At 36.8% G+C, this 27,051-nt stretch overlaps 1 protein-coding gene across 1 annotated transcript in view; it reads left to right on the top strand.

Moving 5' to 3' along the window:
- Positions 1–27,051, top strand: part of LOC131040442 (DExH-box ATP-dependent RNA helicase DExH15 chloroplastic) — a 214,516-nt gene that overhangs the window by 21,798 nt on the left and 165,667 nt on the right. Inside the window, exons 3-5 of the mRNA XM_057973365.2 lie at positions 20,837–20,945; positions 21,207–21,293; positions 22,525–22,643. Coding sequence (XP_057829348.2) covers positions 20,837–20,945; positions 21,207–21,293; positions 22,525–22,643 — 315 coding nt within the window. The remainder of the gene's footprint in view (positions 1–20,836; positions 20,946–21,206; positions 21,294–22,524; positions 22,644–27,051) is intronic.

The following is a 27,051-nucleotide window of genomic DNA, read 5'->3' as shown; positions in this document are numbered from 1 at the left end:
GCATATGCTAATGAGTGGAGCTTAACACTAGATTAAGATTTGGTTAAGACATCTTTGCAGCAACATATGGCAAGTGGATCTTTGTGCTGCTTGGGAAAACTGATTCCACGGCTTATCTTCTATCTTTTTACTTTATGAAAACAACATTCCAATCCTATCCATGGGAAGAGAGTATACTTCTCTCCCCTTACATATTTGCATGTTTGCTCCAATTCTGTAAGCCTATGAGGATTTTTATTTGGCATAGGAAGAAATTAAAAAGTTTCTTTTCTAAAATGGTCTTGCTATTAGGTATGGTGGACTGACCCTGGTATGGTTGAATGACATCATTGATGTCTTGGGCTGTCCTGGGGAGGGCCAACTAGCCCTGGATATTTTGTGACTATTTAGCCTTGGATGTTTTTGAATGGCTGAGTGCCAATTCTGGACCAGTAGGGGTGATTGGGAATGGCTTGGGTACATTTTTGATGCATACCCATGTCTCTGAAATGTGACAGGTATAAGAACAGTCATAATAAGCTTGGGGATGTGTCCCAGTCTATCCCTGGTATGAAGCCATACCTTAATGTGAAACATCATTAATTCTTCTATCAATTCATTTGAAGTCATTAATGTCTCTTGATTCAGTTGCTATAACTCACATCTTGGCACTTCGGGATGGCAAGAAGAGTGGTGCACTTCGTTTGTGATAAAAAGTAGCATAGGTTCACATAGTCACCAACACGTTGAGTTTTGGGTTGCTCGCTATTCATATAGGACTATGAAGGTTCTAGAGATGGAAGTCGTAAATCCTTAAAGCTTTTCATTGTTGGTTGAAAATTTTGTACACTTGGGGAAATATACAAAATTGTGGTTTCAACCACAGCACACGAGTAAAAACTCTCCTAATTAAGGGAAGGCTCCCCCTATCTAACTACAACTTTGAAAATAAAAGAGGATGGGACAACAATCTTTCTTCTTCTTTCAAGAAAAACAATATCCTTTTCTCTACACAGAAAAGGATAGCAATCGAATATAAACAGCAGTAACCACTTTCAAATGAAATGAGAGGAAGGAAATAAAGTTTCCTGAAAGCGCAAAGACTTTCGTCACTTCCTTCGAGACGAGACGACAGTATCAAGCTCAAAGACTTGATTATGTGAAGTCCTATCTACCCTTTTCTACACTAATGCTATAAAGAACAAGTTATGACAGCTCAAAGACTGAAAAACATTAATCTTTTCTTCTTTAAAACAATGAGAAGTAGTGTAAGCTCAAAGACTCACAGCTATTTCCCACAAAATCTATTCCGAAATTCTCCTAAGATCAAGTGAAAGCACAAAGATTTGCAGCTTCTCTTAACAAAATATTTATTTTAATCTATATTAAACTCAACTACTTGCAGCACAAAGATTGCAAATTAGATGTGATTAAGCTCTTTAGGAACACTTGCAAGAAAGATAATATAGAACACTAACTCAAGAATGTAGCACAAAGACTCAAAGCTTGAGCAATTTCCTTGTATTCCTTTCAATTCTTGAATTTACACATGAAAGCTCAAAGACTTCTTTGCTGTAAATTTGACAGAGTTTTTGCTTGCTTTCCAAAAGATAAAGATTACAATAGACCCCTCAAGTATTTATAGAAGAGGAGCCTTGAGAAAAAGCTGGGAGGATCCTAGCTAACTTGAAAGATTCTCTCAACCACCAAGACTTATTCAATAACTAACTAAGACTTCAATAACTAACTAAGACTTATTCCAACTACAGTCCTAATTGGACACAACTTGTAGTTGCCTTACATGTAATTGCAAAAGTGCAAGTAATGTGTAACATGCATTTTACAAAGAATACTTTTACATGTAACTTGTCAAAACAAAATTACAACTAAAGATTACAAAAGTGCAAAAAATACAAGTGTTGAAAAACACTTAAGTTGCATTATGTGAAAATACAAATCCTTTAAATTTCTGGATGCTCGTTTGTAGTTCCTCGGGATTCGGTTCATGGGTGTTCTTGGCAACAACCATGGTCTTCACAATAGTGTCATGAAACCGGAGGAGCGTAGAGTTGTTTTTATTCAGGATAGACTGGATTTCATGCAAAAAGGCTTGGTGTTTCATCAATATTTGAATTGAAGTAGCCGAGAATTGTTCGCTCCTCCATTCATTATGAATCATCATCTGTAAATCAGCAAGAACTTATTCTTCTGGAATCAGCTCTCCATCCTGACTTACTATGTTGCAAGAGGCCCTTTCACAATGTGAGACAATATCTCGGAAAACTTCACCCCAGAATCTCTTTGCATCACCGATCTCCTCAATGAGGGATTAAAGAACAAGGGCCTTGTTTTCCAGGAGCTCTTCAGATTCCAAGTACATGACCCTGGAAGAGATGATGGAATGCTCCTGCAAAACACTCAGCTGTTGTTGGGGCATGGTACGCTAGATTGTCAAATTTTCTTCAACACTTTCCAGATTCTTTTTGAAAGTATCAGAAGTCTGAACCAGTTTCTCCTCAATGGTTTCCAACTTAGACATCATCTGAAAAATTTCTTTCATTACCTATGCACATAGATCATGAAGTTGATCAACCCAGGAATCTAGTGCTTGTACCTTCTGAGCAGCCCTTTCCACTCCATGAATGGATTTTTGGGGACCAGAAGAACCTATGGAGTTACTCCCTTCGGTAGCAAGTTTTGTGATTTTATGAACGACTGCCATAAGTTGTCGGTTTTCATCTTCTAGCTTGTCTTTCTTTGCTAGAAGCTCATCACACCTTTGCACCAGCGAAGCAAAAGAAAACTGAGCATCATGTTTAATGACCTCATGTGTTTGTTTGCCCAACTCTATCCTTGTAACCTTATAATTAGCAGTTGACATTTCTTCAAGTGGCTTATCTGCAATAGGTTCCACAATTTCAGCTACCTTCATCTTGTTGCTGTCAACAGTTACTTTGGAGATAGTCTTGACCTTCTTAGCAACTTTGGATCTGGACTGTTTCAGTTGCTGATAGTCGAAGGCATCAGGTGGGATTTCTTGCTTCTTCCTTTTCGGAGTAAAAGAACTAAGCCATGAAGGCAAAGTCATCAACTCCCCTTTAGTAGCAGCTGTAGGCAAAGGAGAAGCAGTTTCTGTTTGAGTCACCGTGGTCATCCTGGGAGGAATATCTGTTTGGACAGTGACCACGTTTTGTTCAGTTATCAATGGGCAGGCAGATTGCCTCATAAACTCTTCAAAATCAGAAGTGGAAGTATCAATTTCTGATAACTGGATGCAAGTATGAATATCCTTAGGAATTTCCAACACAGTCTCTTGTTGATGATCAGGAGATGGCTCATATGCTGAAATGGGAATAGGATTCTGAGGGGATTCATCCACAAGCAAATCAGGAGGAGAAAGAGGCATCTCAATGGAAACTGGAGGAATGATCTCATGAGGCGAGTTTGAAACTGGAGACTTAGGAGGACCATTAGATTGTTGCCCTTCTTTTGGATTATCTAGATCGATCACTTGGACATGAAATCGTGATTTTTCCTTCCCACGAACTGTCGTCTCCTCAGGAGGAAGCACTACTGTCCGACTTATTCGCAACTTGATCCTTGTGCCCGAAGATGATGCACCCTCGTTGTTGTCAACCTGAATCTCAGACTTATGTCCAAGAGGCCCTGTAGAATCATCTTTACCAACCTTGATTTTTATAAGTCTAACAGCATTATTTTTCAACCATGCATTAGTATTAGCCAAGATACGCTGAAATCTCTCAAGGATGGATATGCACTCTTTGTGCGACCATTGGATGAAAGGAAGTGGAGCTTCCTCAGCTCTCCGTGAAATGTATTCAGGATCAAGTATGTGCCCATCATCAATCATCCCTTGTGGGATATCCACCAAGTTCAAATCAACAATTTGCTCAACAGTGAGCCTGCAGTAATCCATCTTCAGAACTTCGGCTTTTGTGCGGAGATCTACCCAGATGTCCTCAATGCGATGCACGTGCACAAAGGATTTCTTGATCTTCTCCTTCATACCCCTATAATCAAAATCAGCTCTAGGTTTAAACCTTTTGAGGTTGATTTCCTGCAGTTCAGTCTCCATAGCCTTAGCTTTCACAAATATGACAAGGGAATACCGGCCAATTTTCAATGGATTTGTGGTAGAGATCCCCATTCCATCCTTGTGTCTAGCAGACTAAAAAGTGTGGAAAGCCATGATCTGTCTTCCCAACTCCATAAGAATGATCTTATCAGTTTGGTATCTGGGAAGCATATATGGTTGACAGCCATAGCATCCAATTCTCATATAGGTGAAGGAGGGAAACTGCAGAAACAAACATCCATATTCGCACACCTTTTCCCATGCGTTATCTGATACTCTCTTGTTTCTAAGAGTTCTGTCAAACTGACTCATGAAATATCCGAAGAATGCATTTTGGACTCTTCTGAAATGCAGTTTGCTGGGTCTCAACAATAGTTGGTCATAATACTCCCAAACTGGTATAAGTGAGTGATCACCCTTGGCAGAAAGACCTGGAAAATGTCTAAGTGATGCTGCCAAATATAGCAAATACGAATTCATGAAGAAAGTCATGGTGGTAGGGACTGCTGCAAGTTGTTCACACAAGGCATCGCTGATGACTTCTCCCCATGAAATGTGATGAGACTGCCTTATGAACATGATGAATTGGTACATCCATGGCTCAAAGGCATTGGAATGCTCAAGGCCCATCATCCTACTGAGAAGGGTTATGGTGTCTCCAATCTCGCATTTGAAATCACAGCGATACAACTTCGCCCACCTTGAGAAGGAGGCTCATGGCTCTTGGATCCACCTGTTGATATGTCGCTTGCAATCTTTTTCCCTCTTCACGTAAGACTCTGCTGCACTTTCTTTGGAGATTTCCATGTAAACAGGTGCAAGAGGTATTCTATTCTTAATCGTATCTGCATCAAGACGGATTATAGCTTCGCCATCATCATTTTTGATGACTCTTATTTCTTTGTCAAAATGATGGGCACAGGGGAGAACAAACTCTGGTTCTAAGGCAGCCACGGGGAAAGAAGATGCATGATGGATATGGCTGTCCAATAGCCGCTGCAAGTTATTATCCTGTGGATCTTCTACCCTCTTGACGAATTCCGACATATCCACGTGCCCTATTTCCGTGTCTCTGATGCAATCCAAAGGAGAAGAAACTTGGGAAGGTGCTACCTATGAAAGATCCCTGATGGATCCCTTCGCTGATCTGCTGTAAGTCTTCTAATTATTTTTAGTTGAATTTCCTACTTATTACTATAATCTTCCAGAAATAGACAGAAGTTGCAGAAGGTTGAATTCTTTTTATGTTTTGATAGTTTTTCAGCAAGTAATAATTGAAGAACAAGTACATGAAAAGAGTACTGGAAATAATTGTTCATACACAGCCAAATCAGAATCATACCAAGCAGATTTCTGATTATTTAAATCAAATAATTATCCAGATAGTGATTCCAAACAATTCCAGAAAGATTACAATAAGCAATGAGTCCAACCTGGATGAAGAGTGAATACTGTAATAAATAAGGAGGCTGCCGCAAATGTCCAAAGCTCTTACATAGCTCTAGGTGGGAAGAGAAATGGCTGCAAAGTACAACCGTACGGCTGTTAGGTGATGCCAAGCTGGAAAACCCAATCTCCACGCTAAACCCTAACTCTGTCCACTGAATCCTCCAGAAAAGATGTCGTACCAACTCTAAGGCACTGAAAATTGAATGCAAGAACCAAATAACCACTGTGCTGGGGGCTATGTCCCAGACAGGCAAGACCCTGGGGTTTTCGTCCCAGATGCTGAATCGCTCTCCAAAGCAAATTCTCCAAATCAAAGATGAAAATGTGTAAAAGATACTTGATAATTAGGTTACCATCTCCTTATAACTCTTTCCCTCTAGCTCAAACTCTAAAAGTGTATGAAAAGTGCGCTTAGGCTTATAAAGTCTTATTTCTCATTTTTAGTCGCCAAGTATAGAGAAAACGCCACTTTTTTAATATAAAAGAATTCCGTTCATTAAAAGGATCCCTGACAAATGGGAAACATTTAGAAAAGTTCAAGACCTTTCCAACGAGCTATAACACATGGGCATATGCATCTAGATGAAGCCAAACACCCCTTATTACTCCAAAATGGCTATAAACATAGCCTTATTTAATTAATTAAACGCTAACTTAGGAAATATTTAAATATATTAAAAATATAACCCAAATAGCTGCAGAAGGCTCAAATGACTCCAAAAGTTTGAAACGGAACCTGTCACCTGACTGTGACTGATGTCGGAAATCATGGATCAACTGGCAGTCTCATCCCTAAAATCTAGGGATGCTCCTAGAAACTAGGAAACACACCCAAATCTCCTGAAACTGAAACCAAGGAATGGTCTCATGGAACCCCAACCCTAGACGTTGTCACAACCTCCTAAAAAGTAGGAACTGCCTCCTAAAATCAAGGAACTGCTCCAAACTGATCTACTATTGCCAGAAACACCAAATCCAAACACTGAATATCTTGACTGAGTCTCTATCCACCATTACCAACCTACAAGACTCCATAATAGGCTAACTCACATGTCTTTGCTAGACAGAGCTAAAGAGGGGACATGACAACCTAGTTCTGATATTTGTCATATTTGTACTTCATCTTTTTTGAAACTGGAGATGTCGGCAAATCTGACATTGATTGTGAACCTGGAATACTGTGATGAAGACTTAAAAGAGTTAAGGCAACATCATAGTCAAATGCAAATATCATTCTTCCTTCCTCAAATGGGAAAAACTTCGATTCTTGAACTTCACGATTTTGTGAGAGGAAGAGGGAAAATATATAGAAACGGGAAAATCTCGACTTTGACCAATTTCGGATCTTGGGGAAATTTTTGCAAGTATACAAGTTGGAAAGAACATACATGCAATTGGGGTTTTAAAACCCGAATGCAAGTACACTTGTGAATTTGCAAATGGAGAAATGGATGCAAAATTAGAATTTGACTTGCAGAAAATGATGGAAATGGAAAGTATGGATATGGGAAACATGAATGGATAGAAATGGGAAAATCTGGGAATTTCATTGTCATGAAAATGGGAAGAAGTTTTCAACATGTAATCCGGTTTTTAAAACCTAAATTTGGAAGGGGGGGGGGGGTATTTCACACTTCTCAACTTGGAATTTTAACCAAAAATGGTTAAATTCCTTAATCGTAAGGGAAAGACAAGAATTTCCAGCAAACTTGTAATCGGGATTAAAAACCCCGAATACAAGTAAAGAGGGAAATATGGGAAGAACAATGCAATTCAAAAATTGCATACCAAGGGGAAGATCTCTCTCACAAAAACCGATTTTTGGGGGAAGAACAACATATTTGCAAAAATGCAATCAAGAAAGAAAACAAAGAAAGCAAGAAAATAATAAAATGAACGAAAGAAAGAAAAGAGAACATACCTTGCTTCAAACTGAAAATGCTTCTCCAAAAATGTAATCAAACTTGGAATGAAGAAGAATATCCAATAAATAGAGACAAACCGTAATCCCCAAACCCTTGCCACGTTTTTGGAAAAACATCTTTAGTTGCAAAAACGTTGGAATAGATACAAGAAGATAGGGCCAAATCCTTAGGGAAATACCGTGTATGAAAATGTGAAAGCCAAACACCCAAGGATGAAGGGAAAACGCGGCATCAAATCCTTCCAATATGCAGCCAAAGGAGGGTCACGTGGAAAACGGTTTGAAAAAGTAAAAGCACAACAAATGGAGTGTTAACCGTTTACCAAATCAAAGGCAACGTGTTTACACACTCACAAAAAATGCCTTGTAATCATTTCGCCTTCTTATTCCTATAAGATGTCCACAAAAATCAATTGAAAATTTCCACAAATTTGCTTCCAACTAAAAATCGGGTATTTTGGAGACAAGAACAAGTTCGAATTTGTTCATACATGTGAAAATCGGGTTTTAGAGAAGATATGGCAAGTTCGAATTTGCACTTTTTCACTTACAAAGCCAAATTCGGGTTTTGGGGAATGAATTGCAAGTTTAAAATTGTCAAAAATGCACTTTTTGTAAAATCGGGTTTTTTAGACCAAAGTGCAAGTTTAAAATTGTCACTTTTTCACTTGCACGGCAAAATCGGGATTCTTGGAGAGAGATGCAAGTTTTACTTACTTGTAAAGGAGAAAGAAAAGCCCTACAACAAGTTATAACTTACTTGCACATATGTAATAGGGGTTTAAAATCCCTATTACATGTAAAAACCATTAAAGTAGGGGTTTTTGGAGAGAACTACAAGTTTACTTGTAATTTAGCCAAAAAATCCCTATTTTAACTAAACAAGCAAAAAAACAATAAAAATAATAAAAACAAAAAAGGGAAAATTTAAAACAAATTACAAGTATTCATCTTTTAATAAAAGTGCACATGTAATAAGCTGAAAATTCCCCTACAAAGACCAAAACAATGGACATCATTAAAACTTGCAGTTTGAAGAAAATTCTCCACCTGCAGTCGAGATTTTAAAACCCGAAATTGAAGGAAAGACATAGCAAACGAAACCAGAATTCGGGGAAATTCGAAATGTAGTTCGAGGATGGATTGAGGATTAAGCCAGTCCAAGGATTAGTCAAATTTTGCCTCGGGAAGCGTGCCATAGAGCAAATTTTTATTTTTTCACAAAAGTTTTATGTAATGATCCTTCATTTTTGGAAACAAAAATTAGGACAACACTCATAATTATATGTGAAGCATGTACACATTTACTTAAGTGCATGCATGTTGGGTGGTACTGTTTTTGAAAGCTATTATTGTAGTTTTTTATTACACAATGTAATGCCCCATCCAAATATGGTCTAGGTGTGGCAGACCTAGGACCTCTTCTAAGGAAGAAAATTGTATATAACAAGGTTAGGAATATTTACCCATCATCATCAAGTAGTTTTATATATTACAAACAATTAGATGGAGATAAATGGTATATAACAAGGATAGGAATATTTATTAGATGAATATTTATCTGTGACTCGACTCACTGTTGACGTGTCTAAAATCGCATTGGTACGACTTCATCCGGCCAACGCAGACTAGAAATGCTAAGAATCCTATCCTCTCTTGAGATAAGGAAATCCCTAATGTTGTGTTAATTTGATCAATGGGGATTACATCAATGTTTTGGTTGTCAGGTCTTGATTGCAGGATAGCTTAGCGGTTTGATGTGTTTTGCTGGAAACACAAAAGGGACTTCAGGTTAGACGGAATCGGTTTCGAACGGGTTCCTTAAAGTTCAACAGTCCTATATCATCTGATTTTGCTTTTAATTGATACTATTTCAGCTTGACTGTATGGTTTCTTTTTGATAAAAAGAAAAGGCAAAAAGGAAGGGAAAAGAGATAGAAAATATCTAATTAATTTATCTAAGATAGCATATCCAGGAAGATAGACGGAAACCTTAAAAAAACAGATTTAACATTATCAGCTAATAAAGCACAATGTTGTAAAATCTAGTGCAATCTTTGAAGGGAGTTTGATTTTCATGTTACTAAACATAAATAGAGAATTTGACATCCATCCATTTGATGTTTAACAACTGAACTAAGCACATAAATGGGTTCAGACTAACCATGCAGGGGGAATGGCAATCAACCAATCCTTAATGGTATGAACACCAAGGTTTCTATCAAATATTATCCCCAAAAATACTATCTGAAAGCAAAATACATAACAAGAATATTAAATGATGAAGGAGACCATGCACTCACAAAGAAATAAGACAACTTTAATTTCCATTAATTCTGCATAAATTTTGCCAGAGTTTCAGCAACAATCTTAGACTTCTTACAAAATAAGGGAAAACCAACCCCTTTAAATAGAGTTTCAAAACTTAGATGAATGGCCAAGATTAAAACAAAACAAGTGGCCCAGATTCATCAATACAACATAGTACCCATGCCCATAAATGGAAGGCAAAATATCAACAACCACCAAAAAGAGAAACAATAACTACCCAAAAAAGGTAATTAATAACTCCCAAAAAGCTGCTCAAAAAGGTGCACATGCACGGAGCTCAAGATTTACATTTGTTTTGGCAGTTAGAAATGAACTTTATGGCCAAAAAGTGCTTTTAAGATTTTAAAAGAATATTGCATTTTATGAAAGCACTTTCTCCTTTTCTGCTGTAGACCCTTTTTCCAGAAATTCATCCTCGCCATGCAAATACTCTTTCCAGAGGTCCCGACCTGCCGCACGTTTTGCCCGAACATAGTCTTGAAATCTGATGCATAGCTGGAACAACACCATGCTTTGAGGCATAGGAGGATGGCATATTTTATATTGCATACCCTCCAAGTGGCGATCTACATGCTTTAACCCATCCTTCCAGGCGGACCGATGAGCCTCAAAACAAAAAATGTCTGAATGCAATCCACTGGCAAACTCTAGGTCCTCTGTGGAGTATGCGACCTTATCAATTCTCAATCTATCCTCCCAGTCTGGTTGCACTTGGTCATCGGACAAACTATTTTTCCAACCCAGAACCATTGATCGGAGGATCCTTCCACCAAGATCCCTCATGTCTTTCAAGATTTCCTCGCATTCCTCCTGCTCTTTATTAATGGTATCTTTTGTTTCATTCTTCATGGTGGCGATCCAGTACCATTCTTTAAAGATGCTGATGTCATAGGGATCCAGGATAGCAGACAATGTGGGAATCTGCGCGTGGGTCTAGAAAAGAGCCCCAATGAGGGGGAGAATTGTACCAACCACCCCATGAACCCTTAGACATTCCCTCTTTACCTCGAACAATTTGACTAGAATGGTTTCTCGATGGTGGGCCATTTCCTTTACATCTTCAATGATCCGCTCTCCCTTTTCCTTAATGTCTCGAATCGATTCCTTGACAGCTTTGGTGGTATCACGTACTCCTTCAAAATCTGTTGTAGTCCTTTGTGCCAATGCCAATGGGGGGACATGGGATTCGGGAGCATGATGCAATGGCTTCAACAAGTGATCAATGTACCCCTCGGCCTGCTCAGCATGAACTCGGTACATGTTTCTCTCAGCAGAGATTTCGTCGAGTTGCTTGAGCATATTCTGCACGGAATCCTTGAACTCTTGCCTTTCCTACTCTTTGGTGGTTCACCCTATTGGGATGGTTGCAATGCTATAATTGGCCAAAGCAATTTGATCTGCTGGCTTATCGATAGGCGGGGTAGTGATATGGATTGTGCGGTTCCTCTGCTCATCCTTGGTGATCCGGGAGTAGGTCTTGGGCTTCCTCTTGCCTTTGGATTTTGTTTCCCCTATGTGAGAGAAAATATCCTCCAAGTTGATAGGTGGCTTGATGGCTGCCTTTCGCTGTGCACGAGCAATTAGCCAATCTTGAGGGATGGCCTGCCCGAATGTTATGGCCAAATTCCCACTTTGATCCTTAGAGTTTTCAGCTGGCCCAGTGCCTATCTGCAATTGATTTGTCATAGAAGGAACAGATGCAGTATCCAGTCCTTTACTTATAGCTGAGTTCTCCCCTACCTCACTGAACAACTGTCGGGTATCCCCATGTGATGGTTGCTCTTCAGTTCTGTCGGGCTCGTGGGTCTCATCCGCCTTGCGTTCTCCTTCGATGGTGGTGTCATCTTTGCCGATGCTATTCAATTGTAATTCATGTCGACTCCCCTAGGTGACTTCATGCATGTCATCCTCTTGATTAGGCGAAATTTCTCCTTCCTCAACTTGATTTCCAGGTTCACTAGAATCAATGATCTTGACCTCTGCATCTAGCTCATCTTGTTCCAGAGGATTATTAGCCTCGAATGCATCAACATCGCTCTAGGAGGGCAGAGCAGGTATATAGTCAAGCTCAACTACATCATCCTTCGAACTGGGGTCCTTGGATGACGAACTGGCCTCAGGCCTTCTAATAGGGATCTTTTCCCTTCTAGTTCTTTTTGATGCTCGAGTCCCTCTATTAGCTCTAGCTTTCTTCCTCTTTTCGGGTTTCTCAACCTCTTCCTTCGGTGCACTTGAGGTTCCCTCATCTTTCGAAGACTGAGAATCGAGATTGCCCATCATATGGTATGTGAATTGAATTTCTCCATGGGTTAGTCTCTCAATCTGCTGGTGTAACCAATGATCGGTGTACCTTCCTAGAGCTGCCATTGCTGCCTCAAAATCAGTAATTGGATCCTGAGACCAATCAATGCCTGGCAAGAGGTACTTTATTGCCTCAAACTCTTGTACCTGCAAGGAATTGCAAAAAATCTGTCACCTGATCTAGGACTTGATGGTATTCATAAAGCCACATCTGCTGCACACTTAGCCTCGAATATTCACGCCGTCGGACCTCATAGTCATCGGAACAATTTTTCCAATAGTCCTTAATTGATTCCTTTGCTCTGTAGCGCCTGCCATAGGCTCTTTTTGCAAAATTGTCATGATCAAAACATTTCCCAAGGAAATGTTCCTGTAGGCCATAAGATGCTAATTCAGCAAGCGACTCATCGGCTTGCACTGAATTTTTTAAATGCACATCGAGGTTACCCAAAATCATAGGGAAGGTGAATCCTGATTGTTTCTTATCTCTGAGTAAGCTGCCCGTTGGATGTGCTTGCCTTGCAACTTCCATAAGAACTACTTTGTTTGTCGGATAGCGTGGAAGTTGGAACAGAGCTCCCTCAAAGTCGGCTATTTTGATATAGGTGAACCTAGGGAATTGAATAAGCCAGGCACCATATTTTCGTACCAAAATGGTAGCCTGCTCTGAGAGCCTTATGTGCAATCCCCCTTGCATCAACCTGACTAGGCGCATTGTAAAGGCGTCATTGACACGCTCATATTGACCAATTGCATAAGCAGCGTTGTTCTTTTCCCTCTGAGCTATGTCATAGCAATGTTTGCAAAAATTAGAAAGTTTAATTGTTTTATTCTTCCTTTTAGAAATTCGAACTTCATCCTTAGAAGCTTCCATCATGTTTTAGAAAGTTTTATTTGTTTTATTCTAGAAGTTTATTTTCTTTCTAGAATATGATCTTGACATGTCATATTTTTTATTGACTTTAATTGTTTTAAATGCCAAGTCATCATACTTGCCATGTCATTATACTTGCCAATTTGGCAATTAATATTATCTTCATTTTATGCTATCTTCAATGGGCCCTACATAGTCTTAGACATTTTTTCTCAAGCTTTGGCGAACTTTGTTCATATTTGCCAAGACCTTGTCTAGGCAGATTTTGAAGGCCTCAAGCCAAGGGCGGACTTTGGAATGCTTTGGACACCCTTGTTTATGCCTTGGCAGACTTGGATGAGTCTTTGCCTTCTTTGTTTCATGCCAAGGCAAGGCAAACTTAGAAGTTATTGTGCCAAGGCGGAGTTTGAGTCATATTTTCTAGGCGAAATTTGTATTCCTTGTGCCATCCTTCATCAAGGCGGACTTTGTCCATCCTAGGACAAGGCAGACTTTAGAGGTTGTTGGACATGATGAAAGTTACATACACTGAGCCATTTTCACACCTTGGCTTCTCATTTGTTTAACCTTGAGTAGGAGTTTGTTAACTTTCGCCATGAGTTAGTTGACCCTTGATAGGAGTTTGCCATCTGTCGGACAATTTTAGCTTGGACATAAGGTGCACTTAGAAGGTTGTCAGACATTCTTGTGTTTGAATAAGCTTGACCCTAGGCAGGAGTTTGAGTAACTCTTGCCATGGGTTAGCTAACCTTCGGTTGGAGTTTAACATTTGTCGAACAATTTTACTTGGACAATTCTCCTATGCCTTGGGGCAGACATTGATTTTGCTTAAACATCTTCCATGCTTGACATCTTTGGACGATTTTGATTGATCATCTGCCATTCCACTTGCTTAACTTTGAACTTATTTGCCATTTTAACTTCTTCAAGTTAGGCGAAATTTTTAATGTGCCATTTCCAATTCCTTCCTTTAGACTTGATCAACAGTATTCATGCCATGTTCATACCTTGCTGGTTTATCTGGAACAAAAACCCTAATCTGGATTCCATTTTGCTTTTTGCACTTGGAGACCTTATTTTCGAAATCTGAGAACATGGGTACTAGTGAAATGGCTGATCTTTTGTAACAAAACCCTAATTAGGGTTTGCATTTTGCTTTTTACCCTTAAAGACATAATTTTCAAAATCTGAGAACATGGGTAGGAATAATTTGGCATGAGGATTGAAACCCTAATCTTGGAAAAAGAAAAAAATTTCAAACCCTTGCTTTTTACACTTAGAAGTAGAATTTTTCAAATCTGAAGACATGGACAGGATCAAAATGTCCTAAAGAACAAAACCCTAATCTTAGAAAAAAGCAAAAATTTTGAAGCCCTGCTTTTTATACCTAGAGGCAAGATTTTCAAATTTCGACAAAATATGTAGTATTGAAATGACTTGAGGAACAAAATCCATATGCCACTTTCAAAAAAGCAGAAAAACCAGAAAAAACAAAAATTTCTAAAAATAGCAGGTTGTCAGAAATGACCCAAAGCAATTGCGATCCTTGTCCTTCGGACCTTTTGAACACTTTGACAACACTTAAATGCAATTCCGAGCGAGATTTCTCAATTTGACTCAGGATGACCTTAAAACTCTACTCTTAAACTCTCTCAAAATGAAGATTTATGAATATGCAGAGCTAAGACAAAAAAAACCCTAAAAAGCAAAAAAAAAGGGGGGGGTCCCCATTTGTGATGGGGCGATGTGTGAATTAGGTCACAACAGGCGGCTCATTTCTGATAGTTTTGCAACATATTTCCAATATTTTACAGCCATTCTTTCCTATTAATAGGTAGGTCAATTTTATATGGATTGAATCGAATTTTTGAGAAGGAGAATTTTTTTGGGGTGACTACATCTGTTTGGGTGGGGTCTGGCTTCAAAATACAAAAAATATAAATTATTACAGCTTAGTTGAAGTGACTTTTTATGTGATGCTTTAGAGGCATGGGTGATTCTCTTGAGAGTTGGGAATACTCATGTTATGTGCAACTTGATATATATGCCTCATGAGAATATGAGGAAGTAAAAAAAAATATCGTTGGTTTGGTCTATTGCAAGCCTTAAAAATTATGCTTCTGGTTCGGTCTGCTGCAAGCTTATATTTATTGATACCTTAACTGCTGTAAAAGGAGGGGTGCCGTGTATTTCTTGGATGGTGTTTTGTGAAGTGGTCAGTATGTTCTGAAAAATATTTTTGAGTTTTGCATTTGAGTTTGTGATCTAACTGAAGTTGGTGCTTCAGCTGAAAGAAGTTGGTGGTTCAAGTAGACTTGGTGCTCTCAGTGAGTAGGTGCACACTTGTGTAATTTGGGTTGGTGCCCATTTTGTTAATGAAAGCTATTGTATTCCGTGGTTTTTTACCTGAAAGGGTTTTCCACGTGAAATTTGGTGTTTGTATCTTGATGTTTGCTCTCTCTATGCTTTATGTGGTTTCTTGTTTTTAGAAGTTTAAAATACTGATTCACCCCGCCCGCCCTTCCTCAGTATTTTTCTGTATGCTTTTCAGCCATATCAGGAATAGCAGAGATAACTCCCTAATTGCAGATTGGAGTAACATACAGATCAGATTTCCATTGCTAAATCTTCAAAGAAATATTAGAGACAGCAAGAAACTCCGTCTTAATCATTCAAGGTTATACATTGCAGATTCATATATTAAGATTGTAATCACATCAAATAATACTTGAACATCATATTGATATAAATTGTATAATCAGATATAACTCTATAGCAGATCATAATTATCATCCTCATAAGATTCATTAAGGGGATATTACAAGTGTTATGAGAGCGAATGAACCTCAGCTTGTTGGGGAAACGTTTCAGATTTGTAGAAAATGAGGATAATTCAAGGGTTGGTACAAACTCAATGATAAAATGAATCCATCCATGGCACAATATAGAAGCACTCAAGAGAGACTAACTAAATTGTTGAGCATGCTAACACAAGTAAACAATAATGACAACAAAGGAGGTAACGGAAATCAATTCATCAACATTCAAACTCCAACTAGACATATGTCTACAAGAAGTTCAAGGCCAATAGTAACAACATTCCCATCTAAAGAAGACCACCGAGAAGGCCATAAACCCACACTTGATCTAAAAGATCAATTTCAACAAGATTGGATTAAGGGAGGATTACAAAATGATATGCTTTTAAGTGACTACGTAGATCTAAGGATTAAGTACTTGCCTAAAAGAGATAGAGATCATCACCTTGACCCAAGGAGAAGAAGTGGAAAGCTTGAGCACTTCAATGAACAGAGGATGAATGTTTGTGATCCAGAAATTGCATCAAGATTTTCAGACATACACTCCTCACAACAAATGTCCTTCGAAGCTTTGAGGGTTGTTACACCAAAGGAAGGTGTAAAGTATTTGACAACTACCAATCATGAAGTCCTAGAAAAGGTTAATCCAAATCATCAAGCATGGCAAGAAGCAGAAAAACGGAAAATAATCTCTAAGCATTCCAAGGAGCTAAAGATACAAGAAGAAAGAGGAAATAGTTTTCGACACCTTAAAAGAGATAGAAGCAGTTGACTCTTCATGTGTTTCCTTTATCACAACTGAACCAAGTACATGGGTTCATAAGGATTGTAGGATCGATGTTATGCCTTCTCAAGGATCATGCATTGAAGATGACATGATTGTAATAGAATCTAAGGATCATAATTCAGACTTTGTGGAATTGCTTAGTGATGAGGATGTCACCCAAGATTCCCTTTCACCTCTTGAAGAGCACATGGCAGTCCCTAACAAACCAATGATCAAGGATGAGAAAGATAACATTTCTAATAGCAATGACCCAGAAATTACGTCATGTGTCCAATCTGATTACCTTGAGGAAGATAAACGAAGAAATGTGAAGGTATGGAGAGATGAGATACCAAAGATAGTGAACAAGGATAAGTTTCAGCATGCTAATAATCCCTTGTTTGAAATTGAAGTGGATAAAACTAATGACAACCTACTTTTTGAATTGAATGAGAAGCTATTTTGGATTCATATAAAATTAAAGATGAACACAAAACTTGGGACCCCGGTGCAACTCCTATCAGTAATATGATTGCAGTTTGGATCAAGTTAAATAAAGAAGATTTTTTCTTTTGATCAAAGATCTAATGATGATTTTGGAGTTTGGTAGAAAGGAGAAGCAACACTTCCAGTAGATTTCTTAAATAAATAGTTATTACTACTATTGTTTTCTGATAAAGATAACAGCAATTGGTGGTCAAGTGGCTATTGAACCATCTCTAATATCATGGAGGTTAATGATAAAAGTTTCTGTAAGTACAATTCAGAATTTCACCTCCATCACAGTGAACGATGATTCTTACCAATACTATAGGTCACTTGTAATTACAATAAGTTGGAGCAACTGGGAATTTCCTTTTGACGTATCAAAGAAATGTGTCGAGATGTTGACTCTATGGTTGAACCAAGTCTTTTCATTAATCAAGAATAAGACTAATCATGACATCTATTATGGTTGGAAGATACACAACGAACATTTCTTAAGATTCCAAAAGAGGCAATTACAGATTCGGATTATTGGAATCAGAGTGGTGCAACATCAGCGTGATGATTCCGTTCCAAGACTGATTTGGAAACTCGGTTTTATGTGGGATTCTACCATTGTTGAGAATGAGATGGAATATGATAGTTTTGGTAAGCTAACGATATTAAGATTTGGGATCATCAAAGGACATTATTTGGAAAGATGGTGTAACCAACCTTGGGAGCTCAAAATTTATATGATGGATAGATTACTTTATAATGTAATCAAGTTTAACAGACTTTGTGAGTTCAAGCAAGGAGAATGCATTGAGAATTTCTACTGACTTAATTGGGATCCCAACATCAACTTGACAGCTTAAGAATGCTTGTGGGCAAGCATTTTCAAGGAGGGGAGACTGTAATGGCCCCATCCAAAAATGGTTTAGGTGTGGCAGACCTGGGATATCTTCTAAGTAAGCAAATTGTATATAACAAGGATAGGAATATTTATCAGTCGTCATCAAGTGGTTTGATATATTACAAACAGTTAGATGGAGAGTAAAGCTCCTTGTATTATCTTTATGAATAAGGAACACTGAATGGACTTATGACAATGAAGAAGAGACAGTGATTATATGATAGAATTTGCACTCAGTAATCCATAAGTGTACAGTGATTAAGATAGTTTCTTTCATATTCAACTATTATATATCTTAGAAAATATTCATGATTTCATTAAGCAATGAGAACTCTTATATTAAGGAAGAATGATCACTATAATTGATGCATTATCCATCTACTATATTATATTGGCCATATAGTCTCCAAGGAAGTACAAAGGCAATTAGCAAAACATATTGGTGTCGTCATGTTTGTAGTGATGATCCCACTGTGCCAAGAGACAGTGACAGAAGAAGCAGACTGTATGTTGAGCACAATTATGATAATTCATGTGAGGAAGACTAAATATCAATTCGACCCAAACCAATATCAATTATGCTGCCAAAGGGGACGATTGTAATCAACGATATAAAGAATTCATTAAAACACTTAACAAATTGATCATTAGTTAAGTCAAGATGATTAGTTACTCCCTCAAAGAGTGCAATGAAGAGTTCATATTAAGGTCGTGGTGAAGAGACATTCTTTCACACTCACATTTTGATATTTAAGGTGGAACGATACTCATTTCCAGATCATCATGGAATTGTCTTTTATTTGCATCTACATCCAATCTTGGTTCACTCTTGGAGCAATAGCCTTATTGCCTTAAATTCAGGTTGCATATATTCAAAGTCAGAAATGTGGAACAGTGCCATTACACTTGCATATATTTATAACAAAATCAGAAATCAGCATTATAGCATTATTGCTACAAGCAACAAGGAGAAGGCTCACACCATATTGCACATTGTCATATCAGGAATAGCAGAGATAGCTCCCTAATTGCAGATCAGAGTAACATACAGATTAGATTTCCATTGCATAATCTTCAAAGAAATATTAGAGATGGCATCTCAATCATTGAAGGTTACGCATTGCAGATTCGTATATCAAGATTATCATCACATCAAATAATACTTGAACATCATATTGATATCAATTGTATAATCAGATATAACTATATAGCAGATTGTAATTATCATCCTCATAAGATTCATTAAGGAATTTGTGTCTGATAAGATTTTTATAGAAAGAAGTCCCTTGCAATTGATTTGTGAGATAATCGTCCCTAATTTCTAAGAATTTACATAATGGGATATTACACTTAACAAGAAACATTTATTTAGAGCCTTTTTTGCTTTATAAATAGAAATTGGTTCTGGTTTTGGTATACGTAACCATCGTATTACCAAAAATAATGAAATGTTATGGAGCTCTTTAGGAAATAGCCTCTCCTCCCTATGAAAGGAAGGTTAGCTAAAGTTTCTCATTGAGCTCCTACCTCAACATATAAGATATGCTTTGTAGGACTTGGAGCGTAGCACATGCCTGAATGGCTAGTCATCCATCAGATAGTGAAAAGTTACAACACAACTCTGTAAAGACATTATTTGTTCATTGTTGTATTTTGAGATGTTGCAAACTTACAATATTTGCTGTTAGCAAGGGAAAAAAGGTCAAGGCTCATACATCTGGGTTCAGAAAAGTTATATATCTGGACAAGTGAGCCAACTGTAATCACTTACATGGAACTTGATTTCGTTTTTTGTAAATCACAATAAGATAAAAATTCTTTTCAACTCACGTTATCAGGTCCTTCTATTTTGACCCATGTATCCGTGTGGTTCTGGCTCTGGTATTGGTCCAGTGTGGGTTTGGCCCTGGATACGCCCAGGGTACTGCCTGGACGTACCTAGAAGGACCCCTGCATAATTTCTGTTTTCTGTCCTGTAGATTTTAGTTGCAAGACTCTATAAAGCCTCTCAATTAAAAGTTTCCAATTATAAGATAAATCTTTACCTCTGTTTATCAGCTCACCTCTATCTAAGAACATAGAAAAAAATTCCATCTCTAATTATGTACATGACTTATTACAGAAATTATTTCCACCCTTGTTATCTTAGCTATCCATTGTTTGGTAACATAATAATGGATTAAAAGCCATTCTCTCGGCCTTATGGCTAGACACCAACAATGGCTTTTTTGTCAAATACCTATATAGATGATAAATGGAAATCTGAAAGGGTGCAGTCAGTTAATATGAAGTATATTGGAAAGGATAAGAGAGCATGGATCTCCTAATCAAGCAAAACCAAGTAACCATGTTTTTGGTGATTGTGGATAGCAGGTATACCTTGATGCTTTTGATGAGGAACAATATGAAGACTACTAAATATTGATTGTAATTTTGAATTTTCATTGTGTAATGACATTTTGAGACTTCAGTATATTCATTTTTGCAAATTATGAATATGAGGTATATAAATATTCTATTTATTGACAATTATGAGTATCACTGTTCTTATAATTTATAATTTTGAACCTATCTATCTATCTATATATTTACCATACCGCTGTACCGAGTTCCATTATCTGTACCCAATCCAGTATTTTAGTTTTCAACTGGCTGCAAAACAGTTGAGGTGAATGATTCCTTTTTGATTTTGTGATTCATTTAATCTTTTGTCTGTGTGATTTTTATTCTGAATATGATTGTGGCTTAGAACTTACAGATTGCCTTCATTGATATGCCTCTCAGTTTTCCCACTTATCTCTAGCAGGGAATTTCTTTTATAAAAGGTATATTAAGAAATAGGTGGAAGAAAATGGCATATATCTGAACATATTTGAAGAAATAAATGATGTAAAAATTTCTTCTCTCTTGGGGCAGTGTCAACACAGTTTCTGAGGGAAGTGGATTAGAGCAAGTGGATTTCATTGTTTTAGATGAAGTCCATTATTTGAGTGACATCTCTCGAGGAACTGTTTGGGAGGAGACGGTATGCATATTCACTTAGAACTTTTCTTGTTTATTTCATTGAATAGGCTAGTGCTATGCTTTCCCTTCTATTTTGGCTCGTGTACTTTTCATTCTAAAATGTGGTACTAGTTTATTATTGTTATCCATGCTTCCACTGAAACCATGTTCTTAAGGCATAGGTGTCTCGTTGTTACGATTCTTGTTTCTTGGTTTTGATATGAAAATAATAAGATTGAAGGCGGAAAATACTGATTCAGAAACTGTATTTGCATAAAAGTAGGTTATTTACTGTCCAAAGGAAGTGCAACTAATCTGCCTTTCTGCAACAATTTCAAATCCTGAAGAGCTAGCAGGATGGATTGGACAGGTATATTGTACTTCCATGCTTTAACAGCAAATTTATTTTGTCATTCAATATATAAATATTTGATGTTTGGGCAGTGGAAGATAAAAGGTTATTTATGAATCATTCTGTCAATTAAATATCAATTAGTATAAGAGCTGTAATTTGAATTCTGATTTTGTAACCGGAAATACAATTTTTTTTCATCCAAGCCATGTTGGATTTTATACCTTTTTATCATTCCTTGAGGACATTGATTTATATATGGATAAAACTATGGTTCTTGGTAACTTTTTCATTATTCCTTCCATGTATTGAGTTTAATGTGTCTAGTGAGCATTGTATGTCTAAACAGCTGTAAATATAAACTTCTGGAAAATGTATTAATTTTTAAAACTGTGATTGTGTTGGCTGAATATGTGCAGACATTGTGAATGCCTATATTTAATTTATGGTACTGCGCATGGATGACTTTTATGTTCCCTTTTTTAGGGGACAGGGAAAATAGATTATATTCACATTAAAATATTTCAAATAATATCTCGGGGAGTTTAGAGATTGATGTACGTGTGTTTCTTGTCACAGATTTTTTTTTCTACAAGCACATTTACCATTAATGCATATATATAAAACTATATACTTTTAGCTGATACAGTCTTCTGAAGAGCATACAATTGTGCCAAACTTTAATAAAATTGTGATACTTCTATATTTTGAACATAATAAAATAAGAAGTGTAGAAACAGATCCCTACCTAGATTACCATGACTTTTATGTTGTGGTTGTACTGAAGTTCTGATTATACAATGCCCCTTTCACAATGGGATGGAACTTCAGCATCTCATATTTGTGTTCCAGAATGCATATCTTCTACTTTTTCTACCTTTTTGTCATTCTGGACTAGGGCCTTTTTCTGTAACAATATTCTACCTCAAAAGAATAAGGATTCATAATATATTGGCCTGCACCCTGGTAAACCGATTCTTATTGCTTGCCATATAATATTCTTCATCCTCAACTTCATTAGCAACCTGTTCTGTGTTTTTTCTTTGCTATAAAATAACAGACAGCTTCTGTTTCCTCCGTTGTCTGCACTCTCTCTTGTTAGCAACACTCATGTTACATAAAAGTAAAACAAAAGCAACTGTAAATAGAATACAGTGTTTTCTTCACAAATAGTGTCTCTAAATATGTTGTCATGCTAACAGCCACAGTAAACATATTTGATTATTACTCCGATCTTGTATTTTTACAGGTGCATGGTCCAACGGATTTGGTAATATCAAAAAGGAGGCCAGTGCCATTGACATGGCATTTTTCCAGGAAGAAATCGTTGTCACATCTACTAAATCCAAAAGCTACAAACATGAACAGGTGGGTCTTTCCTCCTCTCCAGTTTTTCTTTTCTCACGGTTCAACAAATTTGAAACACCACAAAGGAGGCTAGTTACTCTCATATTGAATTTTCTTCCAACAATGTCTTCTTGTCTCACATGAAATTACAATTTCTAGTGTTAAAAAATACAAAATCAAAAACTTACTTTTTTGGTGCTTGTGTCAGTACACACATGCACACAAATGCACGCACACACATATATGGAATGGTTTATATATTTACTAAAGATTTTAAACTATATACTCTCATTTATATATTACTGAATTCTGGAATTCCAAAAAAAAGCATGCATTACAAGTACAATTAATGCTATCAGGGGGAATATTTATCATACAATATAATGATCTAGTATATTTAGGTCTAAGTACTTATTCAAGTTTTGGTGCATTAGTTGTAAGAAAATTTATAATCTTGCTTGAAAAGCTGCGAAAAAAATAGTGCATGGCTCGATTAATGTCAAATTGGCACATGGCAGCATCATTTAGGACAGTATTATCCTTATATTGATGAGATCATGAGAGGATTCAACAAGATTGGGTAGGAAAAAAATTATCATAAGCTTTTCCTACAGAGACAAAGCTATGCTGATTTTTTATAACAAATGTGCCTAAATAACTTTTTAGCCTAAAATACAAATGGACACAATAATTCTTCTTTTCCCTAAATATTAAGTGTATATATTGTTTCAGGAAATGAAAAATGTCTGCCAACAAAATTATATACTTGTATATAAGATTTTCTTGGATTGACGAAGACAAGATGGATACTTTTCATACTAAGTTATTGGCTTGGGCCTGGGGGTTTAAGTTATGTTAGTATCACATTTTTTTTGGGCTTGGGTTTGTCTATACAAAAAAGTTGGAAAACACATAAAAATCATAAATATATGCATTTTCGCAGCTAAAATAGGAATTAATTTCAAACTAACATAGAGCATCATATTATAAACAAAACCACCATAAAAATAAAAAATGTTACTTCAATGTCAATTTGTCAAACTCAAATGTCATGATACGGATAAATTTTCATTGCTCAATACTAAAACAATAAAATCAGCAAAAAGCATCATATGGGTCTCCAAAAAGATCATCATCATCATTATTGATGTAAGATGACGTTGGTAGATTAGAAGAACCACAATCAGTGCCACTAATACTTGCACTAAAAGTATGTTGCTGGCTAGTTGACTCCAAAAATTAAGAATGTTGGGAAGCAAAGGATCCAAATCAGTATGCTCTAGCTCTACAGACTGTAGCTTCATTGTTCTTTCTAGTCATTTTGTCTATGCAAAAGAAGGTGCAAGTTGGAATTTATGTACAATAACTCCTCTTCCTGTTTTGATTTCAATTGGTTGCGCTTTACCAAGTGGATGATGGAGTGTGTACTTTAATTTGTAATGTCCCTTTTTAGTATTTTAAGAACCTTGCAATTTTTTGAGGTTCTTATCTATGCAAGGGTCAGGAACTTTTGGAATGTGACAGTTAGTAGAATATTTACCCATGTAATTACACCAGCAAGCTAGTTAGTTATCCTTTCACACAGAATTCTGTTCATTATGAAATGTTTGAATTTACTAATACAAAGTCAAACAACAAGGCATCAAATTTTCTACTAACCAATTACCATTGGACATTGAGAATATTATTAGAAATAACATTCACAATCAAATATCAGTGCCATATTTGTTAAAACATTAAAAATGCAAGAACCTATATGCCAATACAATCTGTTGTTATAAATACTTATCACAATGACAGGTATTGTAGGGCATAAAAAATTGTATCAACATATGGGTTCTTGCATTTTTATCAAATACAGCACTGCTATTTGATTCTGAATGTTGTTTATGATGATATTCTCAATGTTCAATGGTAATTTGCAATAGCAGATTCAATACATTGCTGTTTGCATCAATAAATTCGGACATTTCATAATGAGAAGAATTCTATGCTAAATGATAAGTAACCAGCCTGATGTTGTAATTAATATGGGCAAATATCCTGCTGCCACATTCCAAAAGTTCTCGACCCTTGCATAGGTAGGAACCTTAAAAATTGTAGGGTTCTTAAATTGCTTAAAAAGCATTACAGTGGTATTAGAGCCTTGATCTTGTCAGCCTGTGAATCATGACGAAAAATTAGAGAGAAAAATCTATAGAACATTTTATTGGTTTGGTTAAGCAAATGCAAGATGTAAGTAAACAATTTCAAAAAAATCTTAAAGGTAATAATGAAAGAATAGGAGAGTAGAAGAGAAAGACGAAAAGAGTTGATAAAGAAAGAAGAAAGGCTATAATCAAAATCACAAGAAATTGCCAGTAAGAAATCGTTGAGTAGGAGCCGAAATCAAAGCTACAAGACAATGAGAAGGAGCAGACCATTGAGCAAGAACAAAAGGAATCCACTATGCAAATTGAAGGTATGGATCCCTTAACAGAAAATGAATATTTTAATGACATCTAATAAGCAAAATATATATCTCATGAAGTCAATGAGAAATAGGCATTACCAGCAGAATGTGAAGTTTCCATGATTGTAAAAGGTCTTCTAGCAATTTCTAATGGTGTGCACAAAACACCTCTTAAGCTCACTAAAACCCTAATATGCTCCCAAGAGAAAAGGTGTCATGACCTCTGATTGAAATTCCCATCCAAAAGTTAGCTCTGGGAGACCACCCAAATTCGGAAGTCTCCTATGGAGAGGAATTTGGAAATAAGACAACCAATATAGTATCGCAATAATGAACTAGAATAACATGAAGAACTTGGATATGTTAAGCAGCCAATCTCTACATAGTTGAAGGTGACAAGACTTATAATTATCAGCAATCCAAGGATGAATACCTTATTCTCTTGATGCGCCGATCAAACGAAGGAAGCGAGCAAGCATTCATACGTAATCTTGTTCGAATGTAAGCATGTAGGAGGTAATGATAAAGGCAGCCTCCACAAGGATAATCCACGTGGAGGTTACACACTCCCAATAGAATCTATTGCAAGTATCATGAATTAATATTATAGTGTCACCGATCCAACAATGAATAATCAATACTAGCGATCGTAGTATCGAGCCACTAAATAATATCATAGTCGATGAAAGGAATTACAATAAAATGCTCTATATGAAGCAATGAGCAAGAGCCACGATTATCATTGTTAAGGAGGTGATTGGAATCAGAGATACGATATGGATTATTGATGCACAAATGATATTGTTCACCCAACATGACTAATAATACCTAACATAAGAAAATACCAACGAGGAATCATAATAACAAGTCTCCAAGAACCGCTCACCAATGGAGTAGGCTATCTTCCAGTTAGTGATCAAAAACACTTTTTGTTTTTGGTAAAAGTGGCGATCAACATCAATTTAGATTTAATGATCACACATATCAAATTAAACCTATATTAATGACAGCACCGAGATATTGATCAATCAAGAGATATAATTTTATTATAGGAATCGGTTAATAGAGAAGATGTTGACTTGAGAAGATGATGGTTAGATACAAATCAATCATTCATACCAACATTAATCATAATACCTATTTATTGTTTAGCATAATGATCACAAGATAAATACCTTGTGGCTTAAGGCGCTGATTATTATTTGAGGGAATCGTTTCCTTAGAGAGGGAGCAAGGTGACTCTTCCTTCGAAGATGCCACCCTTGGCATCCATATTTACTGAGCAATATGCGGTTAAATGAAGACATAATAATTTAAATGTAAATCCTATTGAACGGTATCACTGTTAATCTACTAGAATATGAATTAGCCATAAGGAAACAAGTCTGTAATATGAATCATATTAGACTGTAACTGTTGTTGACATAGCGATTGGTTTATTAATGCACTTTCATTTCATATGTAATGAATAAGACTTGTTTGTGCATCTTGTGAGGGATGAGGGTCTCACAAGTGGTCATAAGGACCCTTGGAGACAAGGAGCCCGATTGCACTCTCTATGCCAAACCCACAAGGTAAGTCCTGTATGGGTAATGGACTTGAAGGGCAAGCCACATGGGCTGTCAAGTGTGGTAAGGAGGATAGAAGCAACCATTCCTTGGGCTTGATAGACATCGGACCTGCATAACCCTTCTCATGTTCCAACTACCCAACTCTATCTGCTTGAATAGATTAGATCTAATTATAATAATGGAATATATATGTAGGTGTTTGCTTTCTTGGGTGCAAGTTGTTCTCCCAAGGCTACATTCTTCCAATACAAGGTAAGTTGCAGTCTTTACTTTTAATTTATACACTACTGTTAGTATTCAGAAATAGTAGCTATAATTCGTATGATAGGGTTAAAATCATAATTTGTTTCATATATTCATTAAAAAAAAATTTAATTAAAGACATTAGATAGTAGTTGTTTCCTCA

Source organism: Cryptomeria japonica, chromosome 6 (assembly GCF_030272615.1).
Source record: "Cryptomeria japonica chromosome 6, Sugi_1.0, whole genome shotgun sequence".
NCBI lineage: Eukaryota > Viridiplantae > Streptophyta > Pinopsida > Cupressales > Cupressaceae > Cryptomeria > Cryptomeria japonica.
This window is presented reverse-complemented; position numbering and strand designations above follow the sequence as displayed.